Below are 21,764 nucleotides of genomic sequence, written 5' to 3'. Positions count from 1 at the left end.
CTGTTGTGGCAGGGCAGCAGCTGCATTGACTGATTTTCAATCATTCTTCGTGACAAAACTCTGAATTTTCTCTCTCTACAGCTTTCTCTCTCATCTCCCAGCCATTTCACAACCTTGCTCTGAAGATCTCAGCATTTGGACCCTTGGAGGCTGAGAAATTGCAAATTTCTCTGCTATAAACCCTAATTTACAAAAATTAGGGTTTAGCAACAGCCTTGGGAAGCGTGCCAAAAATTGGAAGCTCCAAGACTTGGATTTTTTCAAGGTTGAAGGTGAATTTGAGCTAAATTTAGGTGGAGGACTAGCCAGCCATTGAATTTGGGGCATTTCCATCGTCTATGAAGTGGGTGAAGGCCAATTAAGTGCCCAAATCAAGGGGCAAAACGGATTGAAGACTTGCTGTCACTTTGGATAGCAAGGGGAGTTTGGATTGCGAAGGGGATTGGGGGAATCCCATTGTAAATTAACTTCTTCTTCAATAAAGCTAAAGAAATACCGAAAGGGGCGCCACTTTTGGGGCCAATCGGGTGTGCATTGTCCAAGATCGGTAGGTAAATTTGTATTTTTAGATTTGCATTTATTGTTTGCTGCTGTAATTAAGTTGTAATCAGGGTTTAGGACCCATCCATAGAGGGAAGGCTGGTTTCAGCATTCCATTGTCGGGATACTATCAAATCCTGTGAATTGGTGAGCCCGTGGTACTTGATTGCAACTTGGGACTATTGCATTATTGCTGAAATTGTTCTCAGTAGTGAATTACAGCAAGCATGTCTTCACATGGTGATACGGGATCAAGTGGAGAGCATGCATCACTCCTTGGTCAATCAGGTGGTGAAGGGGAAAATGCAATGATTGATGTTGGGCATGGTTCTTAGCATGGACAGCATGTTGAATATATGGGAAATGACCCAAATGTTGACACTTCAATGCATAAAGAGGTTGATGATCAGCAAGGGGATGAAGAATTTGATGATAGCTTCAAGGATCGAATGTGTAAAACAACAAATATTTTTGCTGAATTGGCAAAGGATTCCTAGTTTACTCGATTCTTGAATGCCCCAAAGAAGGACAACAAAGGCAAAGAGAAGAAGACACCTTCAACAGCTTTGGGATAGCCACAAGAACCGAAGGAAATGCCTAAGCCTTCTTTAGAAGAGTCCAAAATGCCTGATAAGCACAAACAGTTTTTTGGTAGTGCCAATCCATGGGAACATGGGCAGCAAGGCAATTATGCACATGCAAGCATGGGATAGCAAGGATACTTTGGTGGTGGTACCATTTTTCATGCTATGGTTGGACAGGCACCGCATATGAGAATGTATGGCACAGATCCCTATGGTATGCAGCAGCCAATGCATGGCTCACAACACCCAATGTATCCGGGTAATGCAAGTGGAATGCCTAATCCCATGTATGGCAGCATAGGCATGATGCCTGGGGCACAAAGCGGGCCATATGGATATGTATCGGCACCCCCAGGGATTGTCGCAGCACAAGGATTTGGTGCTGGTCATGTAGGTGCTTCAGATAGTGTTGGTTTTTATGCAAATACAGCCAATGCACCCTTTTTACAGTAGCCCATTTATGATAACTTGACTCCCATAGGTCCGCCGAAGGACTACAATGAAGGTGGCAAAAGTGTAAAGTTTGAGCCTTTCAGTGGTGCACAAAGATAGGTTGAAAGCACTTGTTTTTATTCAGCAGTTTGATGCAGCCTATTTGGGAGACAACTTTACAAAGGCATCTAAGATACACAAGGTAGCCACATTTTTGAAGGGAAATGCATTGCAGTGGTGGTCTACTCTTCTTATTCAAGTGAAGTCACCTACCACTTGGGTCTAGTTCAAGCAAATGTTTGCTTCAAATTGGTTGACAAGTACCTTTGAAGTAGACATTATGACAGCTTGGAATCAGTTGAATTCCAAAGACTGCAAGAACTTGGATCAGTATAATAAGAAGTTTTGGGATGCATTGCTGCCAGTTACTTCTTATCGCATAGTACCCCTCCATGAGCAGGTGAAGAAGTATATTTGTGGTTTGCCAAAGGGTGTTTGGGATTTTTGCATTAAGTCCACTGTTTCCAGCATGTCTAAGCTTATAGAAACTGCTACTACAGCTGACACATTGCTGCGCGGAAAGGATACAAGATTCCACGACGATGATGCCAAGTCACATGTCAAAGAGACAAAGGCTGAGAAAAAGGGTAAATCTGAAAATAAAGCTGAAAATCAGGGCAGATCTGAAAATAGGGCTGGAAAGAGAAACAAATCATAGAGAAAGAGTGGGAAAAGTTATGCACGACGTTAGAGCTATGGCTGCAAATAAATGCTATATTTGTGAACAGGAAGGGCATATGACACGCAGTTGTCCTAATAAACAACAAGCGGAAAATGATGATAATAAGGGAAAGAAAGGCAAAACCATTCTTGGTTTAGTGCTTGATGTAGTGGAAGATTAGCCTAATCAAGATAGTATTGAAATTTGCAAGACATGGGGCAAAATCAAAGATCAGCATGCATTGATTTTTCTTGATCCAAGGGCATTGTCAAATTTCATCTCTCTTGATATGGCAACCCGTTTAGGCATTAGAGAGGATGAGATGGGGCCCATGGGTGAGATTGGTATGGCATGTAAAGGACATGCAGAGCTGGTCACTTCTATCATTGGAAAGCTTCGTTTGCACATTCAAAGTTATGTGGATAGCGAAGAGTTCTTTATTGCTCCATTGGAAGGATTTGATGTCTTGCTTGGTACGCCTTGGTGTCATTGTGTGCATGCAGTGATTGATACTCATGATAAGATTGTGATCCTCTTCCATAGAGGCAAACTTCATACTTTGGATGTAAAATTGAAAGGGGAATCTGTCCCTGTTGTATCTGCTTCTGCTATTTTCAAAGTAATGAAAAATCATCTTTCAGCTTCCTTAGTTTTCACTAAGGATAAAAGTGATAATGGAAATGTTGGGAATGTGACTACTTTGGATAAAGATTGCATGTCATTTTTGCAAATGTATGCTGATTGCTTTTCTCAATCACTTCGGGGATACTTGCCACTTGAAAGGCCTGAGGATCATAACATAAATTTGATCCCTAGCAATAGCCCACCTAATAAGCCATCTTACAGGGTCAATGCAGCCCAACAAGAGGAGATTATGAGCCAAGTAAATGAGCTATTAGAGAAAGGGCTGATTCAGCCCGGTTCATCTACGTTTTGCTCTCCAGTGCTTCTAGTGCAGAAGAAGGATGGGTCATGGGGTATGTGCATTGACTATCATGCTTTTAACAAAATCACGATAAAGAATTGATTTCCGATCCCTAGGATCGATGATATTTTGGATAGATTGCAGGGGGTAGCCATTTTCAGCCGTATAGATTTGAAAAGTGGTTACCATCAGATTTGGATTAGGCCCGAGGATGTATCCAAGATAGCCTTTCGAACATCTTTTGGTTTGTATGAGTTTCTTGTCATGCCATTTGGACTTATGAATGCTCCTGCCACGTTTAACAAAATGATGGATTGTATCTTTTGGCAACATAGGAAATTTGTGGGCACTTTTTTGATGACATGATTGTCTTTTCGAAGAATGAGACCGAGCATCGTAAGCATTTGGCCATGGTATTCAATGAGATGCGTAGGCATCAGTTGTTGATTAATGACAAGAAAAGTGAATTCTTTTTGCATGAAATTCACTTTTTGGGCCACATTGTATCGGTTGATGGCATTCGTATGGATCCTGCTAAAGTTGAGGCAATTTGCTCATGGCCACATCTTCGAAATGTTCATGAGATCCGTAGCTTTATGGGTCTATGTTCGTTCTACAGGAAATATGTACGGAACTTTGCTGAAATTGCTTCTCCATTGCATGCATTGCAGAAGAAGAATGTGCCATTCAGATGGATAGCAGTGGAAATTTCAGCATTTGATGCATTGAAAGAAAAGATGACTTCAGATCCTGTGCTTGTATTACTCGATCTCAGGAAGTCATTTGTTGTGCAGTGTGATGCATGTGGAAACAACATTGGGGCTGTTTTAATGCAAGATGGCCGTGTGGTTGCTTATGAGAGTCGTGTTCTCCATGGTGCAGAGAGGAATTTGCAGGTCTATGAGAAAGAGCTCTTGGCTGTAATTCATGCACTTTCCACATGGAAACACTATCTCTTCGGGGCTGATGTCACAGTGCAGACAGACCACCAGACTTTGTGCTACTTTTTGACTCAAACGAAGTTATCTGAGAAGCACATGCGGTGGGCAAACTTTTTGTCTATGTTTCACTTTCAAATTGTGTACATAGATGGCAAAAAGAATGTAGTGGTTGATGCACTATCACGTAAACCTCAGTTGTCGGTTGTTAGTATGGTTTATCACACTGAGTTGGATGCCATGAAGGATCAGTATACTACTAATTCTGACTTTGGAAATGTCTATGATTAGCTTTGCAATGGCCGGAGGCATGATCATTTCGTACTTCGAGAGGGCTTTCTGATGATGCATGGACAACTGTGTGTCACAAAGCAGTTGAGGGCCAAGGTGATAACTGAGAGTCATGATTCTCCTTATGCGGGTCATAGGGGTATTGATGCCATAGTCAAGGCAGTTGAGCACTTCTTTTATTGGCCAGCTTTGAGGCATGATGTTGAGCAATTTGTTAGGACATGTATAGTATGCCAGAAAGTTGAAGTATGATAGGCAGAAGATGCCGGGTTTTATTGTAGCCCTTGCCTATTCCCAATAGGCCTTGACAGAGCATTGGTATGGATTTTATCTTTGAGCTTCCACGCACATCTATAAGAAATGATGGGATATGGACTATCATATGCAGGTTCAGTAAGCAGGCCCACTTCATTCTAGTGAGGAAAAAGATAAAGGTTGATCATATGGCACAGCTTTTTATGCAGCATGTGTTTAAGTATCGTGGTATACCAGAGTTGATCATTAGTGATTGTGACCCATGGATGACAAGTTTGTTTTGGAAAGGATTGTTTGAGAACATGAGCACAACGCTGAAATTCTCTTTATCCTTCCATCTACAAATTGATGGTTAGTTTGAGGAGGCAAATTCCACAATGTTAGATCTTTTGAAGTGCTATGTATTAGACCATAAAGCACAATGGGAATATTATTTGCCGTTGGTTGAGTTTGCATACAACAACACAGTGCATAGTTCCACTGGTAAGGCTCCCTTTGAGGTGGTAGAGGGTGGTAAGAAAGTAGCCTCTATTTTGCACACAAAAGATAAGATCTTTGAGGCTGATTGCTATGTGGAAAGCATGGATGCAGCTTATCAAAAGGTTTTAAGTATGTGCTTCAAAGATCACAGGATAAGCAAAAGAGAGCAATTGATCGTCATAGGCGTGCTTTGCACTTTGGAGAGGGCGATTATGTATTGCTGCGATTTGAAAAGGCATGGCCGAAAAAGATGAAGGGCAAAGAGTGATGTCTATGAGATGCCATGGGCCATTTCAAGTGTTGGAGAGGATCAGTGATGCATGCTAAAGGCTGAAATTGCCTCCACACTGGTGGATACACATTGCCTTTCATGTGAGCTTGCTTAGACCTTTTCATGGAGATGTGTGAGAGGATGTATCTACTGAAATTTAGTCGGAGGTTAAAGAGCTCGATGAAATATTGGTACCAGAGCAGATTTTGGCACACAAAGAGAGGAAGATTGGCGGTAAGGGTTCCAGAAGGTACTTGGTGAAGTTTCAGAATTATTCACCAATGGATTCCAAATGGACGGAGGAGGATGACTTGGCAGACCATCCTTAGTTGTTGCAACTTAACCTTGATGCTTTCCAGTTAGAGCCGACTTTAGTTCGGGCTCAATTAGGTTCAGCAGAGCAGAGGTCCAAAGTATTACCCGATGCTTGTGAGGGAGCTAGCACCTCCGCTCCTTAGTAATGGACAGCTCTAGAAGTAGTTGATCTCGAATGTATTCAACATACATTCATGGTACTGTAGCTGAACAGTATGTTTGCCAAGAGATCACTATTTAGTGTACTAGTCACTATGTTTGGTATGCAGATCGGTATGGTTTTCACTGGAGCTCTGAAACTGTACATTTGCATTTGTTATGCTCGGTGTGTAATTAGTTATGCTTGGTATGGCATTAGTTATGCTTGGTGTAGCATCAGTTAATGATCATCAAGGGGTGATTATCAAATGTTGGTTTTCAGCATATGATCATTAATATTCAGCTGGTTTTGTGGACAACAACATGTCTTATGATGTCATTGATGTTTCAGCCATGGTTTATGTTTGGTTTTCGCTACACTATGGTTTGGTTTTGCTAGATGAGTTGAGCACACGAGAAATGGACATGTCACATGATAATCTAGCAATGTTTTTGAGATTTTGTGTCTCTTATGTTATGTTATGTTGGCTGGTAATTTTCAGCATATGTTGGGCATATGGAATGGTTAAACAGCAGTGTACAATGTTGTGTTGACTATGATGCCCTATGGTAATTCCAATGTAGTACTCTGCTTTTGATGCATTTGACAATGCAATCGAGGACGATTGCAATGATTTCAAGGGGGAGGGCTATCAGGAGAAAATGTATTTTCGAAACTTCACTTAATATGTGGATTAATTTTTAATCACATGATTAAGTAAATGTTGCACATGTGAGGTGCAATTGGGGTTAGAGTAAATTTACGAGCTTGGGACTCCAGAAAATCACGTGATGTCAAAGGCAAAAGTTGCTATAAGTTATGTTGCATAGGTACTTGGTGGTATCTGGTGTCAATTATTGGTCTAGATCATACCTAGGTCATTCATTTGACCATAAGTGTCAGTTGTGGTGACCCTAGAGATGTGACGTTTAATGGTACCTAACGCCGATCTAATAGTCAAAGATGGCACACAGAGACTCTGGAGTGGAAGATGCCTAGCCAATTTAATTATTGGCCAGTCAGATTATTTTTCTGGGCACTAAAATAATTATTAGATTAATTTTTAGTAATTAAAGGATGAAAATTAATATTTAATGATTGATAATGTTGGAAAAACCATTTCGGAAGGCTGCCACTCGGCAAACTTGCCCATACAGGCTGGTAAAAGGCTGAAGAAGAGAACAAATGAGATCATTCTTGCTGTAGCAAATGTGGAAGAGCTGTGAGCAGCCATGGCTAGCCTATTTTCAGCCATTGCAGCTAGCTATGAGTGAGTTTTGAGGAGGTGATTGCGGATTCGAACCCTCCACAGCTGGATGATTGCATCCAGGTACAAGGTGAGCTGATTTGGATGTCTCAGCTGTAGGTGATAGCATTTAATGCTGTTGTGGCAAGGCAGCAGTTGCATTTGATTGATTTTCAGTCATTCTTTGCGACAAAACTTTGAATTTTCTCTCTCAACAGCTTTCTCTAGCCATTTCACAGCCTTGCTTTGAAGATCTCAGCATTTGGACCCTTGGAGGCTGAGAAATTGCAAATTTCTCTGCTGTAAACCCTAATTTACAGCAGAAATTAGGGTTTAATAGCAGCCTCGGGAAGCATGTAATTAGGGATTTACCACCCATCCATGGAAGGAAGGCCGGTTTTAGCATTCTTCGCCGTTGCAATAGGAGTGGTAGTGCTAAGAGATGGAGAATGTGTAATGGGGGTAGGTTGGATAAGGAGGATAGGGAGATGTAGTGGAGTACACTTGGGGAAGCAATCCAGAGTGTCCACCATGCATACAAGAAGTGTGCATAGTGGATCGAAATGTGGGCATGGGTGGATTGGGTATGGGCATGGTAACCGCATGAGGAGCCCATGGTGGATGGATAGGGACACGGGGAGCAGAGGATGGAAATCTCTCCATAGGAGTGACCCAAGGGATGTGGGGCGACAATTCATAAGCAAAGGATTGATATCCTTGCATCTGAAAGGTTGCATAGAGGGTTTGTGAGTGTCTCGTGGTAGTAAGGGGGATGGCTATCACAACCGTCCCAGAGTGAAAGGATGTAGTAAAGTGGCATTTTCCCTAATGATGCACCAAGAGGTGGAGTGAGTGGAGGGTAGGTAGATGGTGGGATGGGGCAAGAGAAAGTGTTAGGGGTGGAGATGGAAGATCCAATCTCAAGTGTGCTTTGAGTGGAAGTGAAATGTAATCCAAGATTTTGAAGTGAGGATGTGAGTAGATCAGAATGTAGAGAAGATAGTGGTGGGATGGGAGGGAGTTAAGAAGTGTGGTTTACTCGCTCAAATGAAAGAGATAGTAGATATATACTTGACGATATATACTTTACGAAGGGTGTTTGCTCCAAGAGCTTCGTCTATTAAAGTTAACATAGCGAAAATCATTTGGATCCTACACATCAAAAGAAGAAACAAGAGAGGATGTTGGCTCATAGGACTCAAAAGGGGTGGCCTGGCTGAGATAAAGATGGATTGCTAGACATGCCAAATGTCTCTCAAAGTCAGAGGGACGGCCAATCTCACTAATCATTCCAAATGGAGTAGTAGCACTCGTTGGAGTGTAAAGCGAACTATACGTGATGCATAAGTGCTCCTCAAACTCTTCATCTGTAAGATGACCAAAACGAGAAGAAGATGGTAAAGGTGAAGGTGTATCTACCTCCTCCTCGAGACCATAATACCTTCTTAGAGTCTCCAACGATGGAGGAGCCTGACAGGGCATCATAGGATTTGAAGAAGGTGTGTGAGACATTATGAGTCAAAATCGAGTTCCATGCGAGTCTCGTGCAAAGACTAGCCTGCGCAATCACCGCAGGATACTCTTTAGAAGAGCATCGACTCTGATACCATGTGAAGATATGCTAGGGTTTGCATTGAGAAAACACAACATGTACGACCAAGACTGAAACACAAAGACTCAAACAGAGACGAGCAAAACTCAAACCATAAATGCAAAATACAAAACACAAAACACAAAAACTCAAAAACTCAAACATAGAGATAAGAAACTTTGAAGTGAATGAATGTTGTAAATGAATGTAAGAGTATATAGAATGCCCAAGGACAGAGCAATGTAGTGTCTGAGAGTGACGTCCACCGGAGATAGATCCCAAGTGCAGTACCCACTAGTTGGAGTGTGGAAGTACAGGAAACACCAAACGTTGATCACCAGTGATAGGAAACTAAGGTGACAATAGGAGAGGTATTTGCTGATGTAGATGGCTTGCTGGACAACAAAAACTTAGGTACTATAGTAGTTGCTTGGTGGGAGAGATGGCAACAACCTTTCACTTGGCACTAGATGCTGAAAACGCAAGCTGATCAGATGCTATGATGATATAGAAGATGGAGATCTTGAAACAACAAGGTGATGGCTGAAAATAGGTTGCCTAGGATAGTGATGGGCTGTAGTGGGTGATGGTTGGATAGTAGATGATAGATAGCTGGTGGCTGAAATCTGCATGGTAGAGTGAGAAACTTGCCAAAAAGGGTTAGGCTGAATGGTGGGCAGCCTATCTATTTATAGATGTTGAAGAGTGCCCCAAAAAAGTAGGGTTTTGGGGGACCAATGAAACTCTCTTGAACCGCGCCCAAATTTGTGTTTTTCTTTTACTAAGCATGTTTTGGGGCTGTTTTAAAGATGCTAATCAGCTGTGAAGTGTGTGTTGGCTCAATAGTAAGAACTTTGAGGTGTTGGGTAAGAGGGATGGGATGGGTAGGTAGGAATAGGATTAGGGATACTATAAGGTGCCAATGAAGGGCAGAATCTGAAATCCTTGTGCAACTATTGGCTGTGGCATTGGGACATAGGCAGAAGGTCCACTAGGTAATGCCATGTGGGCAAATTGTGGTATCAATTGGTTTACACTCAGGAGTGGGAATGCTTGGGTAAGTAATCCATGCGAGCACTATCCCAAAAGTGCTTGGTTTGGGGGCAAGCCCCCACAACCACTACACCTCCATCATTTGCGTGTGCAAAAGGCGAGGACCTATAGGAAAGGATGTGCCCGTGTTTGAAGATCTCTCCAGTGTGGTGTGTGGTTGAACATTTGGAAGTGTATTGGTTTACACTCAGGAGTGGGAATGCTTGGGTAGGTAATCAATGTGAGCACAATCCCAAAAGTGCTTGGTTTGGGGATGAGCCCCTACCACCACTACACCTCCATCATTTGTGTGTGCAAAAGCAGAGGACCTATAGGGAAAGGATGTGCCTATGCTTGAAGATCTCTCTAGTGTGGTGTGTGGTTGAACATTTGGAAGTGTGAATGGTAGTGTGAATAAGAGTGTGAATGAAGGTGTAGAAGCAGCGGAGAAGGGTGGGATTGGAAATTGTGGTGTAGAAGGGATTGAAGTGAATGGAGTAGATTGAGATTATGGGGGAAATGGGAATGCAAAAGATGAAATATATGTAGATGAAAAACCAATATCAAACTGTGTAGAAAATGCAAAACTTGATGAACATCGGGGGGCCCATCCTAGCTGAAGGCTTTGACGATTTTGCAATATATTTAGATTTATATATAGAATCTAAAGGGAGATGAATAGTGTGACCTTCAATAAGTTGTTGGGCTCAATGCATGAGAATCAAACCGTGAGATCTCGTATAGATGGAAGTGTCCAAATGGCAAAGTAGCTAGATGATTCTCCTCGTGTTGGAATGTTTGGGATCTAGTTGTGAGTACCACTCCTATGTGGTTCTTGTCAATGGTTGTTTTGTAGATTGAAGTGGTGTTGATGTGTTGGAAGCCAGCTTCCCTTGAAGGTTTTTTCTTGTGTTTGATGTCTAGGTTTGAGATCAAGGCTTAAGTTTCTTCAGAGAGTATCTAGCTTTGATGCCTTTAATGCCATGTAAAGAAATACTTAAAAAGTATACAAGAAAACACAATGATAGAACATTAGAATAAAAAGGTGAAGAGTAACTTAAGAGTAAGAGAAGAATGAATGAATAATGAATGCAGCAAACACACCGAGGATCAGGGCAGAGATGAACTAGGCATTGGAATGAACAGCTAGATTGTTGTGATGTCAAGTTTCATTGAAACCCAAGTGGGTGCCCCACTCGGTGCTAGAATTTGGGTTTGTAAGAAAACAAACTAATTTTTGCTAGTTGATTTTTGCACCTTTTGCCTTGTAGAATACCTTTAGTGCTAGGCATACTTTGAGTCCAATAGCTGTCTCAGTCCTCATTGGTAGCTAGAGGCCCTTTAGGCCACCCACACTTGAGTAAAGGAAATAGGACATCACCTCCATGGAGTTAGAAGTGGTAGGGGGATAGATGGCAGTTGTGATGAATAGACCACTCCAATTGAAACTTCGCCCCTCGCCACACCTCAATGATCACTCTGCTGGTAGTAGCTGATCTAAGAAGTGTAGACACACTACTAATCTACCACAAAGGGAAGCCTAGTGGTGCCATGGTGCCCTGCAAGAAGTCCCAATCAACCCTATCACATGCCTTCTCAAAGTCTAGAAGAAGCACCGCCACCCGTTGGCCGTTAGGTTGAGCCCACTCTTTGGCATTGAAGAAGGTGGATACATTGTCTAGGATGCTCCTATCTTGGACGAAGCTTGTTTGTGTGTCATGATTGATGTCCAAGAGAATGGGATAGAGCTGGCCACCAATCATCTTGGCCAATGCCCTATAGGCTATTGACAGTTAGGTGATCAACTACCATTGGACGACTCCAAGCAGTCTCCTCCTTTGGGAAAGATACTAACTAGGCTTGTTGACATGTTGCTTGGCATTCATTTGGAGTTGAAGATCTCTTGAAATGCTTGTAGCAAGGGGTCCTTCACCTCCTCCTAGTAGGCGAAGAAGGTTGCCTTGGACAGCCTATCCTTTGTATGGCGTTTCTAATTGTCTTGTGATTGGAAAGCTTGGAAAAACTCCTCCTCAGCGAAAGGAAAAAGGAGAAATTGGTTTGGTGGTATCGGGCAGCTTGGATGAAAGGCCACTTGATCACATCCAATAGAAATCTATACTGGATGAGGCATAGAGGAGGATATTGAGATGTGGGGGCTGTGCATCTGTTTGCCAGTTAATGTCCATCATGCACCTCGACCACTACTCAGAAATAACTCTAGCATGTCTTTCCAAGCTATTGTGAGACATGCTTTGATGCTCAATCTCTCAAGACCTCCCTCACTTGTGCCCATGTCCATTTGCCAATGTGGGAAGTTTGGAGAAATGTGGGTGTGAATTGGTCGAGGTGGGTGTGGATTGCTGTGTATGAGGGTGGGAGTGAGGGAGGATGGTGTGCTGAGGCAAGAGGCGAGTGTGGAGGGTAATGTGATGATTTAGGGGGTGGGGCGGTGGGGTGGGCTGTGCAGGTCGGGGGAGTTGGAGGGGCGTGATTGAGCTCATATGGTAGGGGGGGTGTGCCGCTGTAGAGGACCTTGTTGGCAGGGAGTGCTAGTGTGGCCACCCACCCTCGACTAAGGCTGCTAGCTCTATGTGGCTTGTCGAGGCTCTGGCTGCCCCCTAGCCCACCATCATTGGACTCTAGTGAAACCATCATCTTCAACCAGTGTAGTTACTTGCTGTGTGGCCTTAGCCCCAAAGCATGTGCACTCGAAGGCTTGGTTCTCAAAGCCATGGCAAGAGTGGCATTGTCTTGGTTGTCCTATCATTATAACTTGCTACTTGAACTCTTACCTTCATGTGTCAATCTCTAGGAACTTAGGTTTTTTCTTGGTGTCTGCCATTGCTACCCATACCTTTGGTACCCTTGTGCACATCACTGCATCATCATAGGAGGGAGGGGGGACTGCCAAAATGGCTCCCAAAGTCCGTGAATTGGCGTTACTTGATCACCAGACTGAGGAAGAGCAGGGTGATCGAGTATTGCGGAAATTCGGTGTGAAGTGCAAGGCTCTCAACTGTGAAGCTGTTGTACCATGGAACCAAATAGATGGCTCTGTTTGTGGAAACGATTGGGGAACTGTCGACCAGCTCTTGTGCTGCATCTATAGAGGTGAGCCGCACCAAGGAGATGTCTTGCTTCATCAGCATTGCCTTTGCTATCTATGAAGTGCCAATGTGCAAGGTCGAGTGAAGCTACTCTCCAAGTTGTGCCTTGGAGGGAGTGTGACCCACGACCTTTCCAAAGATTGCAGTCTCCCCACTTCCTTTTTTAGTGATGTGGACTGACTGGAGCTATTCCTTAGTGAGAATGATGTGCAAGGCATTTGACTAGGGGGCATCTAGATTCTGTGGAGTGCTTTGCTATCAGACTAGAGGTTTCCATTGTGAGTTATCACACTGAGGCCCTTCCCAGTGTGCTGCTATCAATCTGGGTGAAAGTTGCTACAAAGAAAGGGAACAGTTGATGGAAACTTGTTATACCGGAAGAGGAGGGGGAGGTGCTGTGGGGCAGTTGGGGAGGCTAACTTGGGATAGTAGGCAGGCGGGGAGGGGACAATGAGGAGCAAGCAACACAACATCTCCGGGAAGGGGGAGAAGTCAAAAGGGGGGGAGGACACTGGTGGCTGGGGTGGTAAGGCAGCTAGCAGCAGGGGGGTGAATAGTGGTAGAAGGCAGGACAGGAAAGCAGCAGAAAGCATGTGACAGGCAGGGGATGAAGCAGCAGCGTGCAACATGGTGGGGCAGAAGGCAGGGGGTGAAGCAGCTGCATGTAGCACTGGTGGCAGAAAGCGGGGGCTGAGGGTTGGAGTGGCAGGAGGCTGGGGTGGCAAACAGCAGCATGTCATATCAGGCAGCATCATGTCAGGGACATCTAACATTCATTGTTTGTGGGACTTATACCAACAACATCATGTCCATGCCAACACCATCAAACATGGCTGCAAATTGCACCTCAACATCCTGTTAAACCGGTAAAGCAAGCAATAAATAATAAGAAAGAACATTCTCCCTCTCCATGTCTGCCCACCACAACCACCACTTCCACACCACACACACCAACATCCACACCCACACCCCCACCCGAAAAATTAAAAAAGGGGAAAAAAAGAAATTCACCAACAACCCATGCAAGCGAAGCTTTGGTGATGGCTTTGAAGTAGAAGCTCTTTGAGTTGCCTTCATTGCACCTCAGGCAGAAAAAAATTGGTGTGTATACACAACCTACCAAGAAATCATCAAGCAATATCGAGCACAAGTATTGCATAAATGAAAAAGCCACCATACTCACCGCTTGCTTGCATGTAGTCCTTATGTCTACTTCTCCCACTAGGAGCATCCCATACCACCCTCCTTAGGAGTGGAAGAGGCATGTCAAGCATGGACTAACATGGTTCCATGAGCTTTCAGTGGTTTTGTGCATGTTATTTTGTCACATGGTAACTAGAAGGTTGTTGCTCTGATACCAAAGATATTGCCACTTAGAGATGATGTCCCATATCACCATGTCGCTGACCTGGTTTGAGTGAAAATGGAAGCAAAGCTGGACACTCTGGAAAAATCCCTCAAAACAGTGATTAATAACACAAAGAGAATCCTGGGCAGTAGCATAAACAGACTACATTGAGGCTTGATGAACAAGATCACTAAACTTGAAAGTAAGGATGAAGAATGGAAGAAAGGAAAAGCAACCATGTATCTAGAAATCAAACAAATGAGAGAAGAATTCACAGCCGTGAAGGGAAACAATTAAGAGGAAAGAGAAATACAAAAAGACATTATCAGGGCCATTAAAGAGATCTCCAAAGTGATCACGAAGGCCAGTAAAGTGGGTGAAAGCGGTGATGAAGAATATAAGAAGGGAGGTGGAAAAAGACAATCATAAACAGGAATGTCACATTGTCAATGCCACTCTTGAGGAAGAGAGGATGAAATAGGCAAGATGCCAAAATTAGAGAGTCAATGGCAATACTCGATAGGGAGGACTCTTGACTCGAAGAGGATGGTAAGGCCTTTTGCCAAAGCTTAGAGGATAGGGAAGGATGCAGAAAAATGCGCCCTCATATTATAATCCTTGGGTGAGGTGGAGGGAATGGCTTTCATGACAACAAAGTCTATTCTATGAGGATTCCTAGGGGATCCTATCTATATTCATTAACAAAGAGATTAGCCAACTAGTGTCTTTTAACAATTGTTTTCGTTGCAATGAATCAAGCCATCTTTGTCAATTAGTCGGCCACGATCGAGATAGCATCATGACCTTGCTTCATATAGGGTGTGTTTGAAATCAGAGTTGCAACATTGGAATGTGTGCACAAGAGGGAGAAGAGAGCTCAAAGTACAAGAACAAAATCTTGCTTACTAAGTTGCTTAGAGTACAACTTGGGTACACTCTCCCACACTTGATAGTGACCTATAGGCTGTTTATATAGCCTTTGCCAAGCTAGGGTTAGGGTTTCCCTTGCCTCTAGGGCTATTCACACTCATCTGCCCTTATACTTCCTTGCTTATAGTGGGTTCCTATGCGTGTCTTCTAACACCCCCCCTCAATGCCAGGGTGGCATTGGATTACAAAGCATGTAAGAGGTTCCCCTCCTTCTTGGGATGCCTTTATAAATTAGGCTTACAAGGTTGTTTTAGGTAGATGATTTAAAGAGTCAAAACAGTCGATCTTCAGATGGATTGGAGGCATAGTTGGCCACCAATTCTTTGGGTATATCAGGAGTGTTGGGGCATTTACTAGTGATATGCCCTGTCTTTTTACATTTGTTACATTTCATCTTCTCGGGATACTTCTTCCAGCAGTTGTTTACAAGATGTCCTTTTTTCTTACAGAAAGAACATCTAGTGAGAGCTGTATGTACCAATACTTGATCACGGGAAGTTGAAGTTGCTTGACTGTTGCTGCTTTCTTTGTGGTTCCTCTTTTCTTCATCCAAACAGGATTGAATGGTACTTGCCAATGTAGGATCTGGAATGTTGGTGAGAGTGGTTACAAGAGTAGGAAACACCTATTTTATAGCTTTTAGGAGAATAGCAATAGCATCTTCTTCATGTATTGGAGCTTGTACAGAGGCAAGCTGTGCCATAAGTCCCTTCATATGAGAAATGAATTTTCCCAAATCTTCTCTTGATCGATATTCCAAGCTAAAGAATTCAAATTTAAAGAAGATTTTAGTATTTTTACCAGTGGCTTCATAGAGCTTTTCAAGCTCATCCCATTTTTCTTTAGCAGTGTTTAGTTGATCAACATGATGAATCAGGGATTCATCTAAGTGTAACATTATGATTGCTTGAGCACGTTGGTCATCCTCTATATCAACGAGATTCGCAGAGTTTACAGCTCTACTGCCTTGAATGAGAGGCCAATACTCTCTCTCCATCATTTTGTATTTTATAAGTACTTGCCATGGGTGGAAATCTTTGCCATCAAACTTTCGAATTTGAGGATGGACATCAGCATATGTTGTGGTCATTGGGAAGGTCTTACCACTTGTTAGGACAAGGGCAGTGTCTAATTCCTTACAAATTTTCCACTGAATGCGGAAGCAAATCAGACAATTTGAAATCAAAGTTGCAATGAAGAGAAAGGCTGAAAATCATATGAATGTAATACTTCAAAGTATGACTGTGGTGGTCCTTTCTTATGTGCAAACTTCTTCCGAGGTTTAATAGTCTTTTTAGGTTTTAATGAAGTAAACCTAGACTGGACTTCAGGCTCCTCCTTGTGGTATGGCTTAGTGGATGAAGCTTGTGTTGGACAAGGTTGGTCCATGATCTCAATGCTTGTTGCTGATGATTCCGAGGAGAGTACAATGACACTCCTCCTTTTGATTTTATTGACCAGTGTACTTGAAACAAGGTCACTCACGGTATGCAATACACTTCTAGTGTATGATGGTCTATGTGTTTATAATTGTACACATAACCTTACAACAATATACGAAGAGGAATAAAAAACTCACTAGATTTTAGTGAATACCCAGCAAGCAAATGATTAGATGATTAATGACTAGTGTTTAGAAATACTAATGTCAAACTTAGTGAAATGCTTGAATGAAACCCGGTTGGAAGTCGGCTTTCCAATGCACTTTGTGATGTTCATTGAGCATACCCAAGAGCTTTTGAATTTGGAATAAGCTTCAGAGAATATGCTTCAGTGATTAGAATCATTGTTAATGAAGCTCAGAGTGAAAAAAAATGACAGAATGTCAAGCTTAGAGCTTACTGGCTATGGCTGCCACAAAATACACAGTTAGGGTTTGGCAGAGATCTCTCTCTGTGGGAGGAATTGCCAGAAGCCCTCTTGTGGGAGAATGGCCCACTAGGGGGGCTATAGAAGCCCTATGGTGGTGGCTGAGATTGCGCTGCTTGCTGCCCACGCCATGCCTCAAGACGCCACGCTATCAGAAACTGCAATTTTGACAATGCTGCCCACTAGGTCGACTAATCCCGAGGTTTATCGTACCAGGCTGATTCGCCCTGAGATAGGCAAGAAGTCCCTAGAAGAAATCAGAGGCAGATATGGCCTCCTTTGTCCTCCCCAAGTCTTCCAATGGAGGTAGGTTGTAGGCAGCTATGGAGGAAAGAAGGATAAGATGAAAGAGATGATAGCTCATGTGCACTTAGTGATAGCTAAGGTTGAGGGAAGCTGAGGAGATCAGAGATGGCTCTGATACCATGTTTGAAATCAGAGCTGCAGCATTGGAATGTGTGCACAAGAGGGAGAAGAAAGCTCAAAGTACAAGAACAAAATCTTGCTTACTATGTTGCTTAGAGTACAACTTGGGTACACTCTCCCACACTTGATAGTGACCCATAGGCTGTTTATATAGCCTTTGCCAAGCTAGGGTTAGGGTTTCCCCTGCCCCTAGGGCTATTCACACTCATCTGCCCTTATACTCCCTTGCTTATAGTGGGTTCCTATTCTTGTCTTCTAACAGGGTGATCCTACTAAAAAATGTGTGGAGATACTATACTTTTTATCAGAAATTTTTAAAGGCTTACACCCTCACTTGTTTGTGTGGGTCAACTTTATTCAGTTCACATTGCAGGCATTTATGTATACAAGACTCAACCAAAGTCTTGATGTGCCACCAATAAAAGTATCATCTAACCAAGGCCAAAGTGAGAGAATGGTAGAAATCAACTGAAATCTCAGAAAAAGCAGAAGCATTGACTTTTGGAATTGACTAAGGGCATTGGTAGCCTGATTAGTTGTGCCCTTACAATTTCAAATCTCACTGTTAACTCGTGCATAAGCTTCACCCATCTTGCCTCTCAGCTATGGAGATTGGGCTGATTGGATAGGAATTTTAACAAGTGGAGGTCAATCCAAATAATGAATCAAGCATCTCACAAATTATGATGCCATATTTTAAGTGCATGGAGGACTACCAAGAATTCCTTCTCTTGAGTGGTAGGGTATTTGGGCATTGGTTAGCTCCCTTTGTTCCCACTATTGCATTGACATCATTGTCTAGCTTAGTGGACTGTTGTTGCTGTGTTCCAAGATCTACCACGAGTATGACACAATCTTCAAGCTATTCTTTGTGTCTCCAACACCATTCTCAGCTCAGCTCATCCTTGGTCTTCAAGGTTGGGACATTATTCAGCATAGCATTCATTCATTCATCTAAGTTCTTTACACCTTGAGTTCCACGTATACTCTGTGTTTGACGTACACTTTGCATTTCTCTATGTGTGCTCAAGCATTTCTTGACAAGTGGATATGCAGAGATTCATTTGCAGAGACATCTTGGGATGTTCCCTTTTTTGGGTACACCACTAGATTGGGGAGGACAATTCAAATGAACAAGATGAGAGTGATGCCAATGATGAATCAACATTGGATTGCACAGGATATATCACCACCCCTCCTTGATGATGTCTTCAGGAGATTGTAAGACAGATTTAGGCCAAGAAAGATCTCATTCTTTTTGTGGTTACTAGTACATGGGAGTTTAGCAATTGGTAGTTGGCTTGGTTATGGTAGAGACTCTACTTCTTGTATTGGATGTAGAGAGCTAGATGAGAGACTTTCCATTTGGAATGCCCTAGGGCTTAGGAGTTTTGGAGGAGATCGCTTAGGGTGGTGTTTCAACTTTCATGGCGTTGTAGAGTCTATGATCTTCCCTAGCAAAAGATAGTCAACAATTCGGAAGTCTATTACAATGGCCGATGAATAACTAGTTGGGAGGTTCATAGTGCTAGACTATGTGGTTGACAATAAAAGAAAGTGTTAAGAATGCTAGGCCTTGAGAAAAGCATGTTTTCTCCTCAGTGTCTTTGAACTACCATGTATTCTCTCCCATCTCATGCAGACTCCAGATAGTATGGACACGAGCAATAGTGCCAGCCATGAGCTCCCATTTGTGATAGTGCCCCTGAGTCAATAGTAGTTGTGAGAAATCTAGCATGGTGATCTTGCTCATAAGCTACCCCTACACAATGTAAACATGATACCCTTGTACATCCTCACATCTGTAGGATGGGCCTCTATTTGCAACCCAAGAAATTGTCCTCTTATAGGGCTGTGTTGTTACAATATTTTGGTAGCGATGTGTGTGAACACATTTATGGCCACCGAGGCACTTTTTTCCCTCACTACGAGGGTTTTCCCCTTTGGCCTTGTACATATGCCTATTCGCTTAATGGCATACTTGGTCTTGTAAATCTTCTTTATTGATACTACTGAAAACACCTTGTGTTGTACTCTCTGTAGCATCTGCTTCTCTAAGTTGTGTGTGCATTTTTGCAACCCTAATTCCAACATGTATTGTACTTTGTACTTTGCCTTAAGACACTTTGTCCCAAGGGGATCTATTAATAGAATCTTTGTCTTACTGGGAAAAGAAACCCTAAAGTGCCCTGAACATGGTCACACTACAAGACCCTTAGTGAAACCTAGTGGCCAATGCTGCAGGCACCCATCCATGATGTCCAAGGATGTAATAGAGACACTGTATATGGGACTGTCCCAGGTCTCAGGAGTTTTGGAGGAGAGCCCTCAGGATACTTTTTTCATGGCACAAGAGGGACTATGATAGTGACATGGGGGATTGTTACTTAGGTCACAAACAGAGGCCCAGCCCATGGTTATGAGGATATTCAGGGGGGGGTCATCCATATCTACATGGTGACTTAGAGGCTGTGTGGGGGAGAGATGCTTTTCTTGGGATCCAGGACTTTCGTATTTTCTTTCATTTTCAGTTGCTCATTGTTTGGAATTACAGGCCTCCTAATTGGTTATTCATTCAAGCTTGGAGTCTCTTTTTTTACTATTTTTCAGATTTTGAAAGTCCCATACAAGGCTAATTTGTACTTTTCCTTGGGATATTTTGTTCTGAGGGGATTCATCAATAGAATCATTCTTTTCTCTGAATTTTTTTTTAATAGAACTCAATGATGATGCCCCTAAACTTTTTAAGGAGGTACAGCACAAAGTTTCTGTTTACCATATCATTGATTTCACAATGTAAGTGTTTGTTTTAGAATTGAGGGATTAATGTGAATCTGTCAACACCACCTGGTTCACAAAATGCAGAATTCAAGCAGACTGCGGCAAACTTGAAATCAGGTCAAGTTTTATCTACTTTATTTATTTATTTATGTTTTGGCACACAGAATCTGCAAATGAAAGACAGAAAATTCAAAGTCTTATGGCTATATCAAAATGTTTGAAGTTACGGGTAGAAGCTGGCTTGTCACAAATGAAAAAGTTAGAAGAGCAGGTAGAAGATTCACATCAGTCAGCACATTTGTTAAATGCTTCTGTTTGGGCCCTGACTTTTAGTATTATGATTGCAGAGGGTGACGAAGGCAGAACTTCTACAGTCCTCTTGTAGGTTGTTGCAAGTAAGATATTTGTGCAATTTAGGTTGTTACTCCTGTAAAATTGATGTTTTGACAAGTGATTGTCTATTTTTCCATGGATTCCTGTAGGAAGTGTGCATACATTAGGTGTTACATGCATTGCATATGAAAGATCTAGCATGTGTAGGCTTTATGCATTCATAGCATAGACTATGTTTGAAGAATGAAATATACCTACCAAATGGGATAAGAATACTAATGTGAAATAATGGAAAATGTGTGCAACTCTTCATTTGATTCTCTACTTTGAAATGGTGGGTAAGAGTTACTGCTGATATTATTAAGACTTGAATCAGGAGCTCATACATTGAGGCTTGAATCAGGAGTTGACATTATCGGTTTGGCTGGTGCTTTTACAGGAAATGACTAACAAGCATCAACATTCCTTAGCATCAAAAGAACCACATGGTCTGGCTGGCAAGTCCAGCCTTTTGAGAAATTTTTTACAAGCGTCTATAAGACAACAGGGAACATGTGGAAGGACGTGGTATCTTGTGGTGGATGTTCAAAAAGTGTCTAAGGAGTGAGTTTAACCTTTGAGGACTCACTTCCATTTTCTATCTTTAAACTGTGCCATTAGCTGATAATTGGAAAGTCAAAGCTGGCATAAGCATTAGCCCACAACTGAAAGAAGTTTGCTTATTCTGTTCTGTAATCTTTCAGGATAATATCTCTGCGTGAATTGACTTTGTTTTTGACAACTGATGAAGGCTCAATATCAGGAAGTTCCTCCCTCTTGGGTATGCCTTGGAAAATGGGTGAAGAGAAGCAGTTAGTAGTTGCTGCCTCTTTAATGCAGATCCCTGTTGGCCCAGGATTCCCTGTAATACATGTTTTCTTAAGGGCTACAGTATCTAAAATGGATGCAGAATCGGCAGTGCCTCCTGGAGGCAATCAATTTACTCCTGAAGGAGGCTACTGGATGCATACAGAATGGATTGGGCAAGTTCAATTTGACAGGATGCTTGTTACAGATTCTCTAGAACCAGCAGCTGTTCCGGTGGCATTCAGAGAAGGTGTACTTTCTTCTCTAACCTTGAATGTATGAAATGTGGTACCTTTTACTGCACTTCATAAATCTGTGCTCTACAGATTCCTTAAAATGACCATTTGAATCTTGCTTATCTGTG

The 21,764-nt window shown here is 42.5% G+C and overlaps 1 protein-coding gene across 7 annotated transcripts in view; it reads left to right on the top strand.

Annotated features, from left to right (window-relative positions):
* The window catches only part of LOC148034664 (uncharacterized), a 131,150-nt gene that overhangs the window by 57,298 nt on the left and 52,088 nt on the right, over positions 1-21,764 (top strand). For 6 of the 7 annotated variants that reach the window (XR_015691104.1, XR_015691102.1, XR_015691105.1 and 3 more), the window contains 4 exons: positions 20,386-20,492; positions 20,569-20,616; positions 20,994-21,157; positions 21,298-21,650. Coding sequence is in view for 2 of the 7 variants with exons in the window: in XM_087679615.1 (XP_087535741.1) it covers positions 20,386-20,492; positions 20,569-20,616; positions 20,994-21,157; positions 21,298-21,650 (672 nt within the window). In the remaining 5 variants the exon portion in view is untranslated. The remainder of the gene's footprint in view (positions 1-20,385; positions 20,493-20,568; positions 20,617-20,993; positions 21,158-21,297; positions 21,651-21,764) is intronic. The other variant, XR_015691106.1, reaches the window with a different exon arrangement.

This window comes from Lygodium microphyllum, chromosome 6, assembly GCF_053477565.2.
Source record: "Lygodium microphyllum isolate KBCC chromosome 6, Lygodium_microphyllum_v1.1.10, whole genome shotgun sequence".
Lineage (NCBI taxonomy): Eukaryota > Viridiplantae > Streptophyta > Polypodiopsida > Schizaeales > Lygodiaceae > Lygodium > Lygodium microphyllum.
The sequence above is the reverse complement of the archived record's forward strand: the minus strand, read 5'-3'. Positions and strand labels throughout refer to the sequence as shown.